At 41.1% G+C, this 15216-nt stretch overlaps 1 protein-coding gene across 1 annotated transcript in view; it reads left to right on the top strand.

Annotated features, from left to right (window-relative positions):
- prex2 (phosphatidylinositol-3,4,5-trisphosphate-dependent Rac exchange factor 2) overlaps positions 1-15216 on the top strand; it is an 88855-nt gene that overhangs the window by 49225 nt on the left and 24414 nt on the right. The window contains exons 22-31 of the mRNA XM_032504416.1: positions 608-792; positions 2474-2635; positions 4806-5028; positions 5143-5350; positions 9262-9441; positions 9554-9648; positions 10189-10271; positions 11090-11180; positions 13667-13795; positions 14758-14799. Of these exons, the coding sequence (XP_032360307.1) occupies positions 608-792; positions 2474-2635; positions 4806-5028; positions 5143-5350; positions 9262-9441; positions 9554-9648; positions 10189-10271; positions 11090-11180; positions 13667-13795; positions 14758-14799 (1398 nt within the window). The remainder of the gene's footprint in view (positions 1-607; positions 793-2473; positions 2636-4805; positions 5029-5142; positions 5351-9261; positions 9442-9553; positions 9649-10188; positions 10272-11089; positions 11181-13666; positions 13796-14757; positions 14800-15216) is intronic.

The following is a 15216-nucleotide window of genomic DNA, read 5'->3' on the forward strand; positions in this document are numbered from 1 at the left end:
CACACACACACACACACACACACACACTAACACAGAAACTACGTAGGAATCTGGGAAAAGAAATTATGCTCAAGGTGTCCGTGGATGTAACACATGCTTGTTTGCGACAACATAAGCCCGTTGCCCTCTCCAGTTTAATGCTCCAAACAGGCTCATCTGGAGTGTGTTAGTCTGCGTCTTTTGGCTCATTGAGTGTTAATTCCCTCCTACGATTTATTAATCCCAATGAACGAGTTAAACAGGAGAACTATTCCCTTCGTAGCAAACAGCTCTGAGGCAGGATTTATTGTCATAGTAAGTCATCGCCTTAGCTTAGGGCTGGTTAACTTAATGTTCTTGAAATTGTTGATCATTTTTGAGGGGTGATGGAGAGAAGCCATGTGCAGAGGGTTTTCCTCTAAAATGAACTGCAGATTTGGTGGTCTGAGACCTACAGTGCAGAGTGTGCAGGGATGAAAACACTGTTTATGGTGAAGATAGGGATTCTTTATGTTTATCAGAGAACATGATCAGTACATCATTTTGTGATTTGTGCATGTGTGCTGCCATAGTTTGTGTGATACCTGGTTTACCACTGTCTCTTTGTTCTGTGTTTCTACCATCTCAGAGGTGATGGACAAATTCAACACCATAGCAATCATTGACGGGAAGAAGGACCATGTAAGTCTGACAGTTGACAACGTCCACCTGGAGTACGGAGTGATGTATGAGTATGATAGCACGGCCGGCATTAAGTGTCATGTGCTGGAAAAGATGGTCGAACCCAAGGGATTCTTCAGCCTCACTGCAAAGGTATTTTATCAGTTTAGTTAGTGGGATAAATATAGGGCTAAATGATATGATCAAATATGATAGATACATTTAACTTGATAACAATAAATAGAAGTATCATCTGTACATTACAATTCCTTTCTCATGCTGGATTCCTGTATGACAATTAAAAAAAAATTGGACATTTTAACTGGAGTTTAGGCTGATTGGTTTGTTAAACATTCTTTAGATTTTGGTTTAAAAAAAAGCCATATTCTTTATCAATAGAGGCCCAACAGCTCATTTTTGCCCAGGCGGTTAAACCTTGTCCTGTCCTAGTAGAATGTCTAGTTCAGTTAATGGCAATTCATTTGAGCTTTTATCATTACGCGTACTGTTTTTATTCCTCAGTGGCAATGAATGGCAGCGAAGAAAAGAGAGAGAGGAGATAGAGGAAAAGAGACGGGCAGTGTTCTAACCTTTTGAGATGATGAATTGTGCTGTTGGGGTTTATCACCTCAGAGCTGCGCCTTGCTTGATCAGGAAGAACAATAAAGATGTAAACAAACCATGACTAAAGTAGCAGTAGATAAACTCAAAAAAATCTTTTGACAAGTCATCATTTCTCTTTATATGTTTTTACTGTTTGAGTGGAATTGGAATCTCAGTAGAATTTGTAATTAATTAGATTCTGACTGATAATTCAAACAAACTTTGTCATGGCATTTTCCCTTAAGTTTGAAATGTAATTTTGTTGTGTTACTTAAGTACAGACACATACAGCCAACAGCTCTCCTGCTGTGTATATTGAGGGGCTTGATGCTAGTTAAAAGTGACAGCTTTATTTTAGTAATGTTAGTTCCCAGCTGTGTTAAGTGCATGCATTTTACAACTCGGAGGCGATGTTCACAGAATGATCATGATTGATTTAAGATACACAGAGGAAAGGAGATTCCCTCAACTATAGATACACACATGCTGGTGTGGAAAATAAAAAGCAGCATCTTTAAGCCAAATGCCATGATGAACAACATTTCTCTTCATTGTAAGTCAACAGAGATCACAAGCTGGGTTCATGTCTTAAACTAGCCTAGATTTACAGCCCTTGTGTTTTAAAGTCTTTAGAAGCACAATCTAAAAGGAAACCCAATGACAACGCACAGAAATAAAACTTATATCCCCTTCAACTATAAGTTGTTTCCTACTCCTCCAAAGCAAAAGTAATTGTAGTGTTATTATAAACATCTGCCCCAGATGTTCTCTGAGATCTGTGTGATGTTGAATTTTTATATTGCGAACACTGTCGGGACGCATGGGTTTTTGTGCTTCAGTCTCTTCCTGCTGTTACATTTCCTCCCCTGCTTTTCTCTCTCCTCCACCAGGCATCTCATTAAGATGGCTTAGAGAATTGTGTCTCTCTTCCTCCTCCATATCTAATCTATGATCTGGAAAGTCAGAGTCTACATACGAACAGCATATGTATCACAATCTGGGTTTATCTCCACGGATTTATGAAAAGCACATGGACATTTTAGATATCAGTTTAACTTCTCATGAAATGCTGTAGAGGAATCAGCCCTCCAGCCAAATCCTGTTTGGTTTTCTAATTTAAAGAAAGGCTTGGTCATTTTTACATCCCATTAGTTGTTGCAGAAAGGGGTTTATGTAGGCATGTTTGTGTCAGTTTATCATCCCTGCCTTTGTTTGCCCTTTGTCTGACCAGATCCTGGAGGCGCTGGCCCGTAATGATGACACGCTGGTGCAGATGTGTGGAAGGTTGAGTTCTAGCTGTGATGTGATCCCAGAAGAGCTGCAGGTACGCTTCAGCGCCATGTGTGGTGAGAGGGTGGAGCACATCAATCGGCGTATCACCAACTACAGAAAGGTAACAAAAAGGCCCTTCATCTGTCTCTCTGATCTGTATGATTTTTGTCTTCACTATGAACTTCATATGTATATTTTCATGCAGCTTTCAACCATGAAAATGGACTTTGTTTTATGTAATTCTCTGTAGATTGCCAATAATAGACACAGGATGCAGCTGGTGTAGAAACACCACTTTTAAATAGTCTCCGATGTGGTTCCACACTGTGCTTCTTGTCCTGCTGAACTAATTCAATGTAGATGCAATATAATAGAACTGCTTACTTGCTGTGATTTGAAAAGAATCTCCCATACATTTATAAAGAACCTGTGCAAATGAGGGAGAGATACTGATAATGTACTTAAGAAACATAGATTTGCACTTGGTCAGTGCATGTTTTGTGACACACTGCCAACAAGTTGAACACAAGTGTCTGTGTATGAATCACTGATCTGAGAGTGAAGATGAAATATTTAGCTAAGATGTCTGTCACTGACTGACTGTTATTGACTTTGTGAATGTGTGTGCAGTAATTAGTATTATCTGGTGCTGTGTTTGTAATTAGGTTACAGCTGGTTGTTGACAGAGCCAAAGTATTTTCATCACATTTCATTCACATGTGTCTATAGGCCAAACATCCCAGTGCCTGCAAATGTGCGTGAGAGGGTAAAAAGGAAAAGATCTGACTCAACATTAGAGTGGGTCTTGGATTCATTATCAGTCACTTATAAATAGCCATGCACAGCCACAGCGAGGACTTTTGTTGTGTAAGATCCTCTCCTGCATTGGAGCATTCCTTCTCAGAGCCCTAGAGAGGAAGAGGGTAGGAGGGGTCAAAAGTGGAAGAAGGAGAAAAGGAGCAAGAAATGAGAGAGTAAGGATGAAAGAGGGAAGACAGAACAGAGAGTGATACAAGGAGAGATGTTAACCTGAGGCCTGGAAATAAAAGTGCCCACAAACCTCTAGAGACAAACATGAGATGTGGTGAGACTCCTTAGTCTCAAGAGGAGGTCAGCTCGGGGTCCATCTGGAGCATATGATCTCCCCTGGAGCAGAAGCTTCATTCTCAAGCTATCTTAGATAACATGGAAGACACGTTTGGGTTAAGTTCCTTAGCTGACATGCACATTATGGTATGCTTATGTTGGTTTATAGCCCAAGTTGCTAAAAACTGATCCGGTTGCTTATATCATCTGCAGTGTAACATCCAAGACAGGATGCAGGCCCTGTGATGGAGAGTTCAAGAAAAGTGCAACCAAATGTTGCAAAGAACAAATGTGTTTGTGATATTCTGTATCATCTGTATTGGATCTAAGCATTCCTGCATATTGTGTTTTACATTGCGATGCTATCTCGTGGCATGTTCAGGAGGTTTCCTGAACACACAGCACGGTTTGGGTGGAGTTGGATGTCCTATAGCATTAAGCCACTATGGAAAATGTTTCTCATTTAACGGATTGATTTGCTGTAAAATGACTTTATTTGATGCAACAAACTTTTCAGTGGAAACGTACAATCTGTAGGTTTCTGACATTACAAATCAAACCATAAGAAAATCATGTCATCATATAATCATACAAAGTAATGAAATTAGCTTCTATACATCACTTTAATTTAATCCTTGTTAATTTATAAACTGTCATGTTGGAGTCTGGAGTTCTTCACATATGTGAGCAATGACAAAGTTATGTGTCTGTCTTGGATCTTTAAATTAGGTTAAATATTTGAGTTGCGACAACAAATATGGCGGAATGTCGGAAATGTACAGTAATGTGTGTTTATGCTTTTCTTCAAGCGCCAGCTTATATATATATATATATACAGCTGTATATAAAACAAAACCAAACATTTAGTTGACAGATATTCTCTAGTGTGTTTCACATGGAGCCTTTAAAACTTGCACTGATGAGGTACACATCAGCTATATAAGGCTATGATTCATACTTTTGAAGCCTGCATATTCAAAAATTGTCATTTAAATTCCTATTCCCTACCTTTGATACTATTGATTATAAAGCTACCAGACAATAGTACCACAGATTGGCAATTTTTGCGGGAAGTGCCATTATAGTGCAAATCTCTACCCATATTTCTCACAAATTATCTTTTCACTTTACCAGCCACATTAATTAAAGACATTTTTTTTTATCTCTAAACAACCCATGTCTGTCTTTTTTCTACTGTACGCCAGTTTGCTCGGGTACTGAAGAACAGAGCGTGGCCCACCTTTAAGCAGGCTAAAGCCAAGGTGTCCCCCCTCCATAGCAGTGACTTTTGCCCTACAAACTGTCATATCAACGTGATGGAAGTGTCCTACCCAAAGACCACCACCTCTCTCGGTAGTGCCTTTGGTGTGCAGCTGGACAACAGGAAGAACACGCTGGAGAAGGGAGGACGCAGTAGTGCTGAGCAGGGTGAGTAAGGAGCACCTGCACAGTGGAATAATGCATGTTCATCTGAATCTGCTTCGAAATTTTAGACTTTTTAACTGGTGCTCTTTTTTTCCTTGCATGTTTATGTTGCCTCAGGTAAGCTTAACCCCATGGTCAATGTCCAGCATACTATCACCACTATGGCTGCACCATCAGGTCATAGCCTGGGAAGGACAGAGGGTCACGGCCTCCGCTTTCTGCTCAGAGAGGAAGACCTGCTAACCCTGGATGCTTACCAAAAACTCCTCTACAAACTCACCATGGTGGTCAAAGAGATGGAGATGCACGGTGCCCATATTCATGAGTGAGTGGCCATAGATACACACTTATAGCATATATAACATCTGTACCTGAATGTAAAGATCCAAGTGGTTAAATTAATATGAAATAAATTATAAACACAACACATACACGTTGTTTCTCATATGCAAAACCCCCTGCAAACCATTCCCATGTGAGACACAATGTCATGTTTGTGTTATCAGCTGATTCTGATTCAGATGTTTTATTAAATGGCCTTGAGTTTGAAATTAATCTATTTCAATATGTTTCCCACAAATTGCAAAACAAAGGGTGAAATTGATATTTTTTGAAACCCTTCAAATCACTTTTTGTTTTATGATGGGAAAAGATATCCTCCTGCTGATTCCATTCCACTTGATTTTAAATGTCCCTTGAAACCAGATTGCCTCATATAACACGCTGTAACTTTAGCAGCCTGCCTGGTCAATGTGCTGCATCTGGCACCTGGCGGGCATACATTTTGGTCATTACTCTAGCGTGCGTGCGTGCGTGCGTGCGTGTGTGTGTGTGTGTGAGAGGGGGGAGGAACAGAAGGCGGGGGAAAATGGAGACATCAAGTCAGTTTGGAGGTTTTCTCGATTATATGTCTGCACAATTTAGCACACAAAGCTATGCCCATGCTTCATTTATGCTTAGGATTTAAAACCTGATACGGTATGTGTATGTGTGTTAGATCAGTATTTCCTGGCTGGACTCTGTGTGTTCAGCATGGTTGCTGGGTTCATTGTTTGGAGGCATACAAGGCTACAGAAAGGAAATGGGAAACACTGCTCCACTTCTACTTCCCCCACCCCCAAACAGGAAATACAATCTCAGTGATGTAAAGGGTGTGTCATGAGGCCAGGTGCCCTCTGGAAATGCCATTCAACAACAATGGACCACTGATATACTGTATGCATGCAGAGTATGCAGAAAAACACGTGCACACATACACCAAAAATAAATTGAATATTTAAAATTGAATACATACCCTTACTGCGTGTATTATCTATGGAATGAGAAGCCCTTTCTAAATAAGAAAGAAACTTCCAGCTCTTCCAGATTTCCCCTGCAGTAGTTGGTAATTATTGGTGGACAGCTGACTTATGTGTTCTGAATCTTTAGATGATCATTAGATTGATTCACTCATTAGAAGTCTCCTCAGCCAAGGCGGCAGCATTCGAAGAATGACATTAAATGTCGCTAGATGGAGTGGAGCTGTCACCTAGCTGTGGTAATAATGAGTTGAGTCCAAGCAGGGCTTCTTAATGACCAAGTCTGGACAAATTTTGTCATGCTCCTGTCAGTGCCAATTAGTAGAGTCGTTTTCAAAAGGCCTGAGACACAGCTAGTGGGGGGATAATGACCTTTTACCAGCCGCTATCTGTTTAAACATGCAAATGAACACACACATGGAAACTTGTTAAGAGTTAGCTGTGAGGGTTGGCATGAGTATTTCACAGGAGTGGAACTAGAATGGGTTGTGTTGCTAGTAGTTGCAGTCTGGATGCTCTGCCTTGACCTCTATACCCTCTTAAGCGCTTTATTAGGTTAGTTGCACATTAACCGGTTGGTTAACTGGCCTAGGGTCACTACTACTACTACACACCCTACCATTTCCCTCCTAGCTCTCTACGTCTCACTGTCTCATTATCCAGTCTCATTTCCTCTATGACTTGCTTTCTACACACCCACCTGCTCCCATTGACGCAGACATTTTTCACTCTCTGTGCCTCTTTCTCTTTCTGTGCTGGGTGTGACTAACTTTGACAGCACAACTTTGACTTGATGTCAAATACAACCATTTCCCCTCTTCAAGTAATTTAGGAAAAAAAAAAACTGGACATTGAAAGATGTTACATCATTTCTTGGCTGATTCTGTCTAGAGGAATCCATTTTGAGGCAGCAACCTGTGAACCTTTGTCTCCTGGGCCACAGGCGAGGGGTCACAGCTGTGTGAGGATGTGCCCTGTGAAAGGCTTTTTTTTCTTTTCTTTTTACAGTAATTAAAACACACATTCTTTCAGCTGCATTTCCTTTCCTTGCTCTTCTCTCTATCACTCAACACACACACTTACAGTACATAGTCCCTCCTCTGCACACAGCGTCTGTCTCCTTGAAAATAGTGTTGCAAACTTAGCAAGTTTGTTGATAGATTTAGCGACTTTTCAGACCCCTTTTGCAACTTTATTTTACAAAAGTGACTAGCGACAAATCTGTCCAGCGAGCACGCAAGGTCTTTCTCTCCTGTGGCCACCAAAACAGTCACCTCTCTCTGAATCTGTATGTGAGGAGCAGTGGTGCAGACTCTCCCCTCTATCTTCACGTGCGGCAGCACTGCGCACAGTGCGCAAGCAGGTAGAAAGGGGAGAAGGGACATGGTGCGGGGGCCAGTGTAGGTAGGAGAGACAGCGGGACTTATTTCAAAGATAGGCTACCTAAGTAGTAATTTCATGGTAAAATAAATTCCTGTATTGAATTTGTGATTATTTGTCTAAAGATTTATATTTCTTTCTCTCTACCTTGCTGACACAACCACTAAGCTTTATGCAAATGGTTGTGTAATGATGTCACAAATATGCAAATTGCTTTCTGATCTGTGGGACTCTGTATTCTTATTCTTTGCACATCATTCATAGCGTCCTGAATGGCAGCGGTTTCAGGGTCCTCTGACTTATTTACCTCAGCATGGATCAAAGCATGCAAATATCCTATCAAGAAACTGCCTAACGTGGAGCTTTGTAATGCAGATGAACCTCTGAATTCAATGAAGGTGATTGATGTCTAATGGTTAAATGTGTTGAGGTGGGTTACGGAGCTTCCCTGTGATAGATTAAGTGATCTTTGTGATTGCTTGTGATAAGCAGTGGTGTACTTTGGTCTACTCTTTCGCTTTTTATTTTTTCCGCTCCCTCTGTTGAAGCCCCTTCTCTGATCCAGTCATTGTTATTCTCCCTTGCTCCCTCTGATATTTTGCGCCCCATAGGCCCCAAACTGTGCTCACTTCTTTATGAACCAATAGCCAATCACAGAGCCTTGAGAGCTTCTCCATGGTGATGGAATGCCACTCTGCTTTGGAGGGGCATTGTGGCAGCTCCTAGAGTGGACCATAATGAGGGCATCTCTGTGGCCTAGTCAGCCTTGTGAATGGGTAGAAAAGGGGGTCAATGAAGAGAAAGAGGAGGGGAAAGGAGAGGTGTTTAAAATCATAAAGAAGCATACAAATCTGAGATGCACTTGGGTAACACGAGGGAAACAGGTTATTTATTTTATATAACTCTCAGTGGCCTCAAGCTGCCCCTCCCGAATGCCTCCGCTATGTAATGTCCTCAAGGCCGATGTTATGACACAATGGAAAATGTAAGCGGACAGAAATTAAAATGAGGCTGAAATGTAAACAGACATAGAGTTTCAGAGTGTGTGCGTGTGGAGAGATTAAAAAAGCTGAGCATTTATTGGAATATGGCTTTAAATGCCAACATGTGTTGCTGCAACTGTGAAAATATCCCGGCCGGCCTCTTCCTGCTCTTCTGATAGCTGTCTGATAGAATACAGGCCAGCTGTGACAGTGACAGGGGATCTGATCTTTGCAGTAGAGTTGCAGCATGTTGACACAGCTGTACCCTGCTACATGTTTGAATCTATTAATACAACATGGATCCCTGACCATCTGAAGCTGTCGTGCGGAAGTCAAGCACAAACAAGTTGAGGTTTTGTTTGGCTCTCTCAGTCAGCTGTTGGAGCCCACGCAGATGTACAGTAAGCACATACTGTCCATACTGTATTTACAGTTCAATATGTCACAGTGCCGCCGCGGTTCCTGTGTGATCAAAGTTGTTTTCATCATGCTGTCTCAAATATTATAGTTGTTTTAAGTAATCCCTCCTTCTTTCCACCGTTTTCTCCTTCCTCTATTTTTTTTCTTTCCATCAGCCTCTTATCCTCCCTCACCCACCCTCCTGCATCAGAGGCGAGGACCCCAGAGAGCTACATATCGGCAGAGAGTGAGGGGGAGAAGGGGGAGCGGAACGGGAAGAAAGTGTGTTTTAACGTGGCAGGGGATGAGCAAGAGGACTCTGGACACGACACAATAAGCAACAGAGACTCATACAGGTAAAAGCTAAGGGAAATGTGGTTTCTGATGTGGAAACTGATGGCCAGAATGAAAAGTGTTGAAAGAAAAGTATATTATCTGCTCAACATTTATCTCCTTTTTTCTTCTCAGTGACTGTAATAGCAACAGAAACTCCATTGCCTCTTTCACCAGTATCTGCAGCAGCCACTGTAGCTCCTATGTTCACAGTGATGAGATGGACTCAGGTACCCAAATGCAATGCAGCGGACACAAGCATTACTCCCCACCACACATCACACATTAGTAAAGTTATTTGTCAGATAGAAATAACATAACTTATTAATTCACTGTACATCATCTATATGGCCATTTCCTTTGGCCAGCAAGAAAAAACGTGTCCATCTGAGTGTCATAATCCATAACCCCAATCCTCCAAAATGTTGCAAAATAGTCCCGTAACTGACAAATCATGATTACAAACTGGATATGTCAGGTGTCTGGCCACACATCTCAGCTGGATTTGTCATTAACATCTCACACAGCTGTGTATACTGTCAAACATCCTTCCCCTTTGTCTCTTAAATGTCTCTGTCACACAGCCACACACACACACTGCAGATATATGCGATCTCAGATATCACCTTTTTCTTTGTCCTAAAAGCAGAGAACATGAACACTGGATTTGCCATCATAGCTGTGTTGATGCAGTAAGACAACATAGTGCATGTGTTTAATACAGTACGTTAGTGGAATAATGCTGATAAGTTGTTACCGCGCCTCTGCAGGGGATGAGATGCCTTCCAGTGTGTGGCTGTCCCATGATAAGCAGAAGAAACTTCACAGCTTTCTGGAGCATCTGTTTAGCCAGGTGGGTCAGCTAAACAGCTGTGCAGATGTGATTAATGGGAGTTATTCGTGGAAAGCTTAAACTAACTTTCTCACTTTTTGCAGTTCTGGGATATCTGGATTTAACAAAAGCTAAAATAAAAATTATAAAATATAAAATTAATAGTGAAATAGACAATCTTTTAAATCTTATTTTAGTTTATTGATCTGTTAAGGAATACATTTAACCTTTATTTTATCATGAAGGTGATAGATCAATTATCATGTTGTCTAATTATAGTGTGTGATAGATTGGAAATTGCAATCTTTTTAAACCCAAAACATTTGTGCAACTTTGTGTTTTTAAGGGGAAAGTATTTACTTAGAGTTTTTGCATTTTCGTTTTTGAATCGTGCTCAGGAAGTGAACATCGTGAGAGCCTTAAGCTGACCAATGACCTTTCTGAGACCTTTGTAGCAAAGGTTGACCATATCTGATTATGCATTCACTATCCACAAGAGGTTTTATGAGGATGTCTCCATCGGCAGAGGAACAGCAGAAAAAACTTTACTTTGCTGTCTCTGCACTTTTGGGCTATTTCCTGTCATTTGTTTTATTGTAGTGCAGTTTCCCCAGCTTTGTTTACATACTGCATAGCAAATTGTATTGACTGGGGCTTTGTGGGATTTTGTGTGTGTGTGTTACAGAGAGAGCGAGAGATGCAGGTGTTGGTTATGTTTGGGCAGCAGTTTTTGGTTCCCTGCACATACTTTCAACTCGGCTTACTCAACTAACTTGGCTTAGAGGGAAACTGTATTATGTACAGTAAGTGCACCAGCTTGACCCTTGTGCTTTCTTCAGGTGGACTCAATCACCAGCATGCTGAGAGGAGCAGTGGTGGCTCGGGCGTTTGAGCAGACCAAGTGCTTCACACCTGGAAGAGGATTACATGGTAAAGCACCAGGACTGGGATGTACTCCTTTACTTTGTCATCATAGCTGACGCTTTTATCCAAAGTGACTTCCAATTAGATTCAACTTTTAGATTAGATTCAACTTTATTGTCATCACACATGTACAGGTACAATGCAACGAAATACAGTTTAGAGAGTTTAGAGAGCCTCTGAGCCGCAGCTAGTGAAAGCGCCGCCACACAATTAATATATATAGCAGGTTTCTAGCAGTCTGGCTCTGAAACACTGATCTCTCAGCATATTTTACCACATCTCGTTACACAGTAGTCAAACAATTTGAGCAAGAAATCTAAAAGTTAGTCTGCCTGTCTTGTTTTCCCCACAAAATATCTCACTTTTTGCTGCAGCATTATATGGGCTTCCTGTGAGGAATGTTTTTTTATGGTGTAGCTGTGTTTCCTGGGCCTTGCTGGGATGCACAGTGGGCCTGAGAAAAGATAGATGATAGTGGAGAAACTCCCAACCAGTACCGATACTGAGAGAAAACAGAGCACACGCTGAAAATGTTGCAGCCGCCTGCGCATAGGGGCTGCAGCTTCCTGTGTGTGTGTGTGTGTGTGTGTGTGTGTGTGTGTGTGTGTGTGTGTGTGTGTGTGTGCGTGCGCAGATGTGATGACATGAGGAAAGTATTGTAGGTGGATTCTAGCTCCTATCCATTTTCTCCTCCAGTCATTCCTCCCTTCTTTTTTTCACTTCTTTTACCCTTCAGCTATCCCAGTGCCCTTCACTCTGAATCACTTTATAGTGTTAAAACAGCGCCACTAAGTTGCATACTCATCTCCACTTCATGGTAATTGTGGTGGTACTTACCAGTCAATGGAAAATGTGACCCCATAACAGCTCTTGTGCGTATGTGTTATCTGATCATTTAGTTCTTACTGTGTGTTTATTTGCCACCTAACCTCATCTTGGCCTTGATGATTAATCACCGCTGTCCATTGTTACATTTTATCTCTCACAGGAAAAATGTAGGAAATGTTACTTGAAGGAGCTAAATTTGTACTTATCATTTCCCACTGCAAACATAAACTAGCCCATGGTGCCATTTCATGATCTGTAAACTATGTTCAGATGACTCAGCCTTTTTTGAGCATTAGATAGAAAAAAACTTTGCTCAAAAGCAACAATTGCTTTCTTTCTTTTTGTAAGTGGTGCAGGCATTGTTCCCAGATTTTCCAAATATGATAACTCTGTTTTGTATCCCGGTGGTCTGTATTGTACAATGTAAGGCTTTAATAAGCTCTGATATCAAAAGTTTTCATATTTTATGTACTTGAAAGTGACTTTAATGGAGTGTGATGAGTACAGATAAGCTTGAACTGAAAGTGTGTGTGTGTGTGTGTGTGTGTGTGTGTGTGTGTGTGTGTGTGTGTGTGGGGTTTGTGTGTGTGGGTTGTGTGTGTGGGTGTGTGTGTGTGTGTGTGTGTGTGTGTGTGTGTGTGTGTGTGTGTGTGTGTGTGTGTGCGCGCGCGCTAAGGAGGAACGTGCAAGCCTTGATCAGAGTTAATCCATCTTCACTTCAGTAATGTGTTGGTTGAAACAGAGCAAATAGGATTATCTAACAAGTGGGCATTCCTGCATCTGATCTCTCACTCTCTTCGTTGCCCTCAGACATGCACACAAACACACTCACACTCCAAACCCCTTTGAAGCCTTCTGTTTTACCGGGCCACCATTCTAACAGATCCTTTCTTTCGTCTCCAAAGTAAACTTTATTACTAGCCTTTCTGTCTAGTTTCAAAAGGGGTTACATCAAATTGACAAATTGGCTTTTAGACTGCAAAGACAAGGGAGATTAGACTGTAGGCTGTCTAAAACTGGTGTTCTGTGGGATACACCACCAAAGTAGGAGGAATTTTGCTGGGCTATGGGTCTGTCTGACCTAAAATCATTTTATTCAGAGAGATAGGGAGAATGAGACTTAAGTGAACAGGAACAGAGGATGGAAAGTAAAATATGGATAGAGATGGTTTAAGAGGAAGTGAAAAATGAATAGCAAAGGACAGAAAGATCTAAAGTAATAGTTAATATTGGAATCTCTCATCTTTTTTATTTTATTATCCTTTTTGCTGAAATATTTTGTCAAATGAAGGATCAATCTACTAAATAAGTTAAGTGTGTTGTACTTCTAAGAGGTTGTTGTCCTCTAACTGCTTTAGCAAAGTAACAGAAATGTTATGACGCCAATACACATCTTTGAATAGAGCTGATTCTAGAGAGTCAGGGGAGAAGGAGAGCTGGAAAAGGGAGAGACAAGAAGAAATGAGCATTGTATTTTGTAGATGAAGGTAATTAAGAAAGAGTCATTAGGAAAGATATAAGATATTGCTTTCTTTCTTCACTATTTAAAAATACAAATTGTTCCTTACAGTTGACACACATAAGCCTTCGCTAGGCCTATGTTAATTCTCTGCCTGTGTGTGTGCTTGTGCGTGTGTGCGTGTGCGTGGGTGTGTTTCTCTCAGAGTTCCAGCAGGAGATGGAGCCAAAGGTGAACTGTACCAAAAAGCTGCGTCTCCATGTCAAGCAGGATCCCTGGAACCTTCCCAGCAGTGTTCAGACCCTCACACAAACCATCGCTAAACATGTTGAGGGTGAGCAGCATCTTTCTGACCTGTTCCAAACATGAATAACACACACACACACACACACACACACACACACACACACACACCACTGTTCTTACAATGTTTTGGGGCCTGAGGTTTGCACACAAAGCCACTTATAGTATTTATCATGAAAAAGAATGCCAGCCCTTGAAGGTCATATACAGTAAATTGGCCAATTCTCCAATGCACCTCATCATATTTATTAGTGGCAATAATAGCCCCTGTTACAGTTGTGTGGGTACAGGCTGTCCCAAACCGCTAACTGCTCTCTAAAACCATCCTGGGGTACATAAATTGAGGCTACATTGTTGGAGCTAAAAACTAGCAAGTTAAACAATCAAAAGAGCCGCTCTCCCTTGATATTTTTTATTAGATAGGCAGTTCAGCGTCATTTATTCCCAATAGGAGTGTGTGATTTTGTTTTTGCACACAGATTGAGCACACAGAAACATACAGACACACCATAGGCAAACACACTTAGCTACAAACAGCCCAGACCCAAAGTCCCCGGTCACATGACACTCCTGGGAAAGGTGAGACTGCGGTCACAACTGAGAGTACAAATAAGCAGGGTTAATATTGATGTGCTTGGCCTGTGTACACCAATTTTTTTTACTCACCTCTTCCCATGATGGCTTTTTCATGCAGCGTACTGCCAAGCTTCCCGCGGCTCTGATATGACTATAAACAAAGGTGGATTTATGTTATTATCTTTGCCTCTGGCTGGTTTTTATGATGCTGTGTAATTTCCCCCTTATATGTGAAGATAAAAAGCTGTGGAGCTGGGATGGAGTAAAAGTGTTATACAGCATGGGCCTGTTCATGACTAAAGGGTTAAGTTTATAGTGTAGGTCGTATTGCAGTCGAGGAGAAAGGCTCTTAGGGAGTTAATGTAAGATTGTTCACTACCTCACTGGATTGCTTTGTTTTTTTGTTTTTTTTTCCAGAGGTGAAGACACGGCTGCTCTTGGTCTTACTACAGTATACAGGTTTGTTTCACTCTCCTTTTGCAGTAAAACAGAAATACAGAATAGAGCACTGGCTAAAACCTTAAATATTAATGCATTTCGCACAAAAAATAAAGAAACCCGTAAACTATAAAGAAATCGCTTTCTTTATTATCTTCTGTCCATGTTCTTTAAAAAAATCCCTTTACTCCTCCAGGAACTATGAATTATTCAGTAGTAAATGAAAAAAGGTACATTTATTTTTCAGAGGTTGTGGTGGGTTTGGTTAATAGTGTCAAAGAGTTTTCAGGCACGCCTTGTAAAACATTAATTTCTTAGAGGTTAATGAACTTTTAATTCAGTGGATTTCTAAACTTTCTCTGGGGGGCCTTTTTTCAGGAAATTATGGGAGCCAGTACTCTCCACTCTGGCACACCTGTCGTTTGCTCTCTCCTTTTT

Source organism: Etheostoma spectabile, chromosome 22 (assembly GCF_008692095.1).
Source record: "Etheostoma spectabile isolate EspeVRDwgs_2016 chromosome 22, UIUC_Espe_1.0, whole genome shotgun sequence".
Classification (NCBI taxonomy): domain Eukaryota; kingdom Metazoa; phylum Chordata; class Actinopteri; order Perciformes; family Percidae; genus Etheostoma; species Etheostoma spectabile.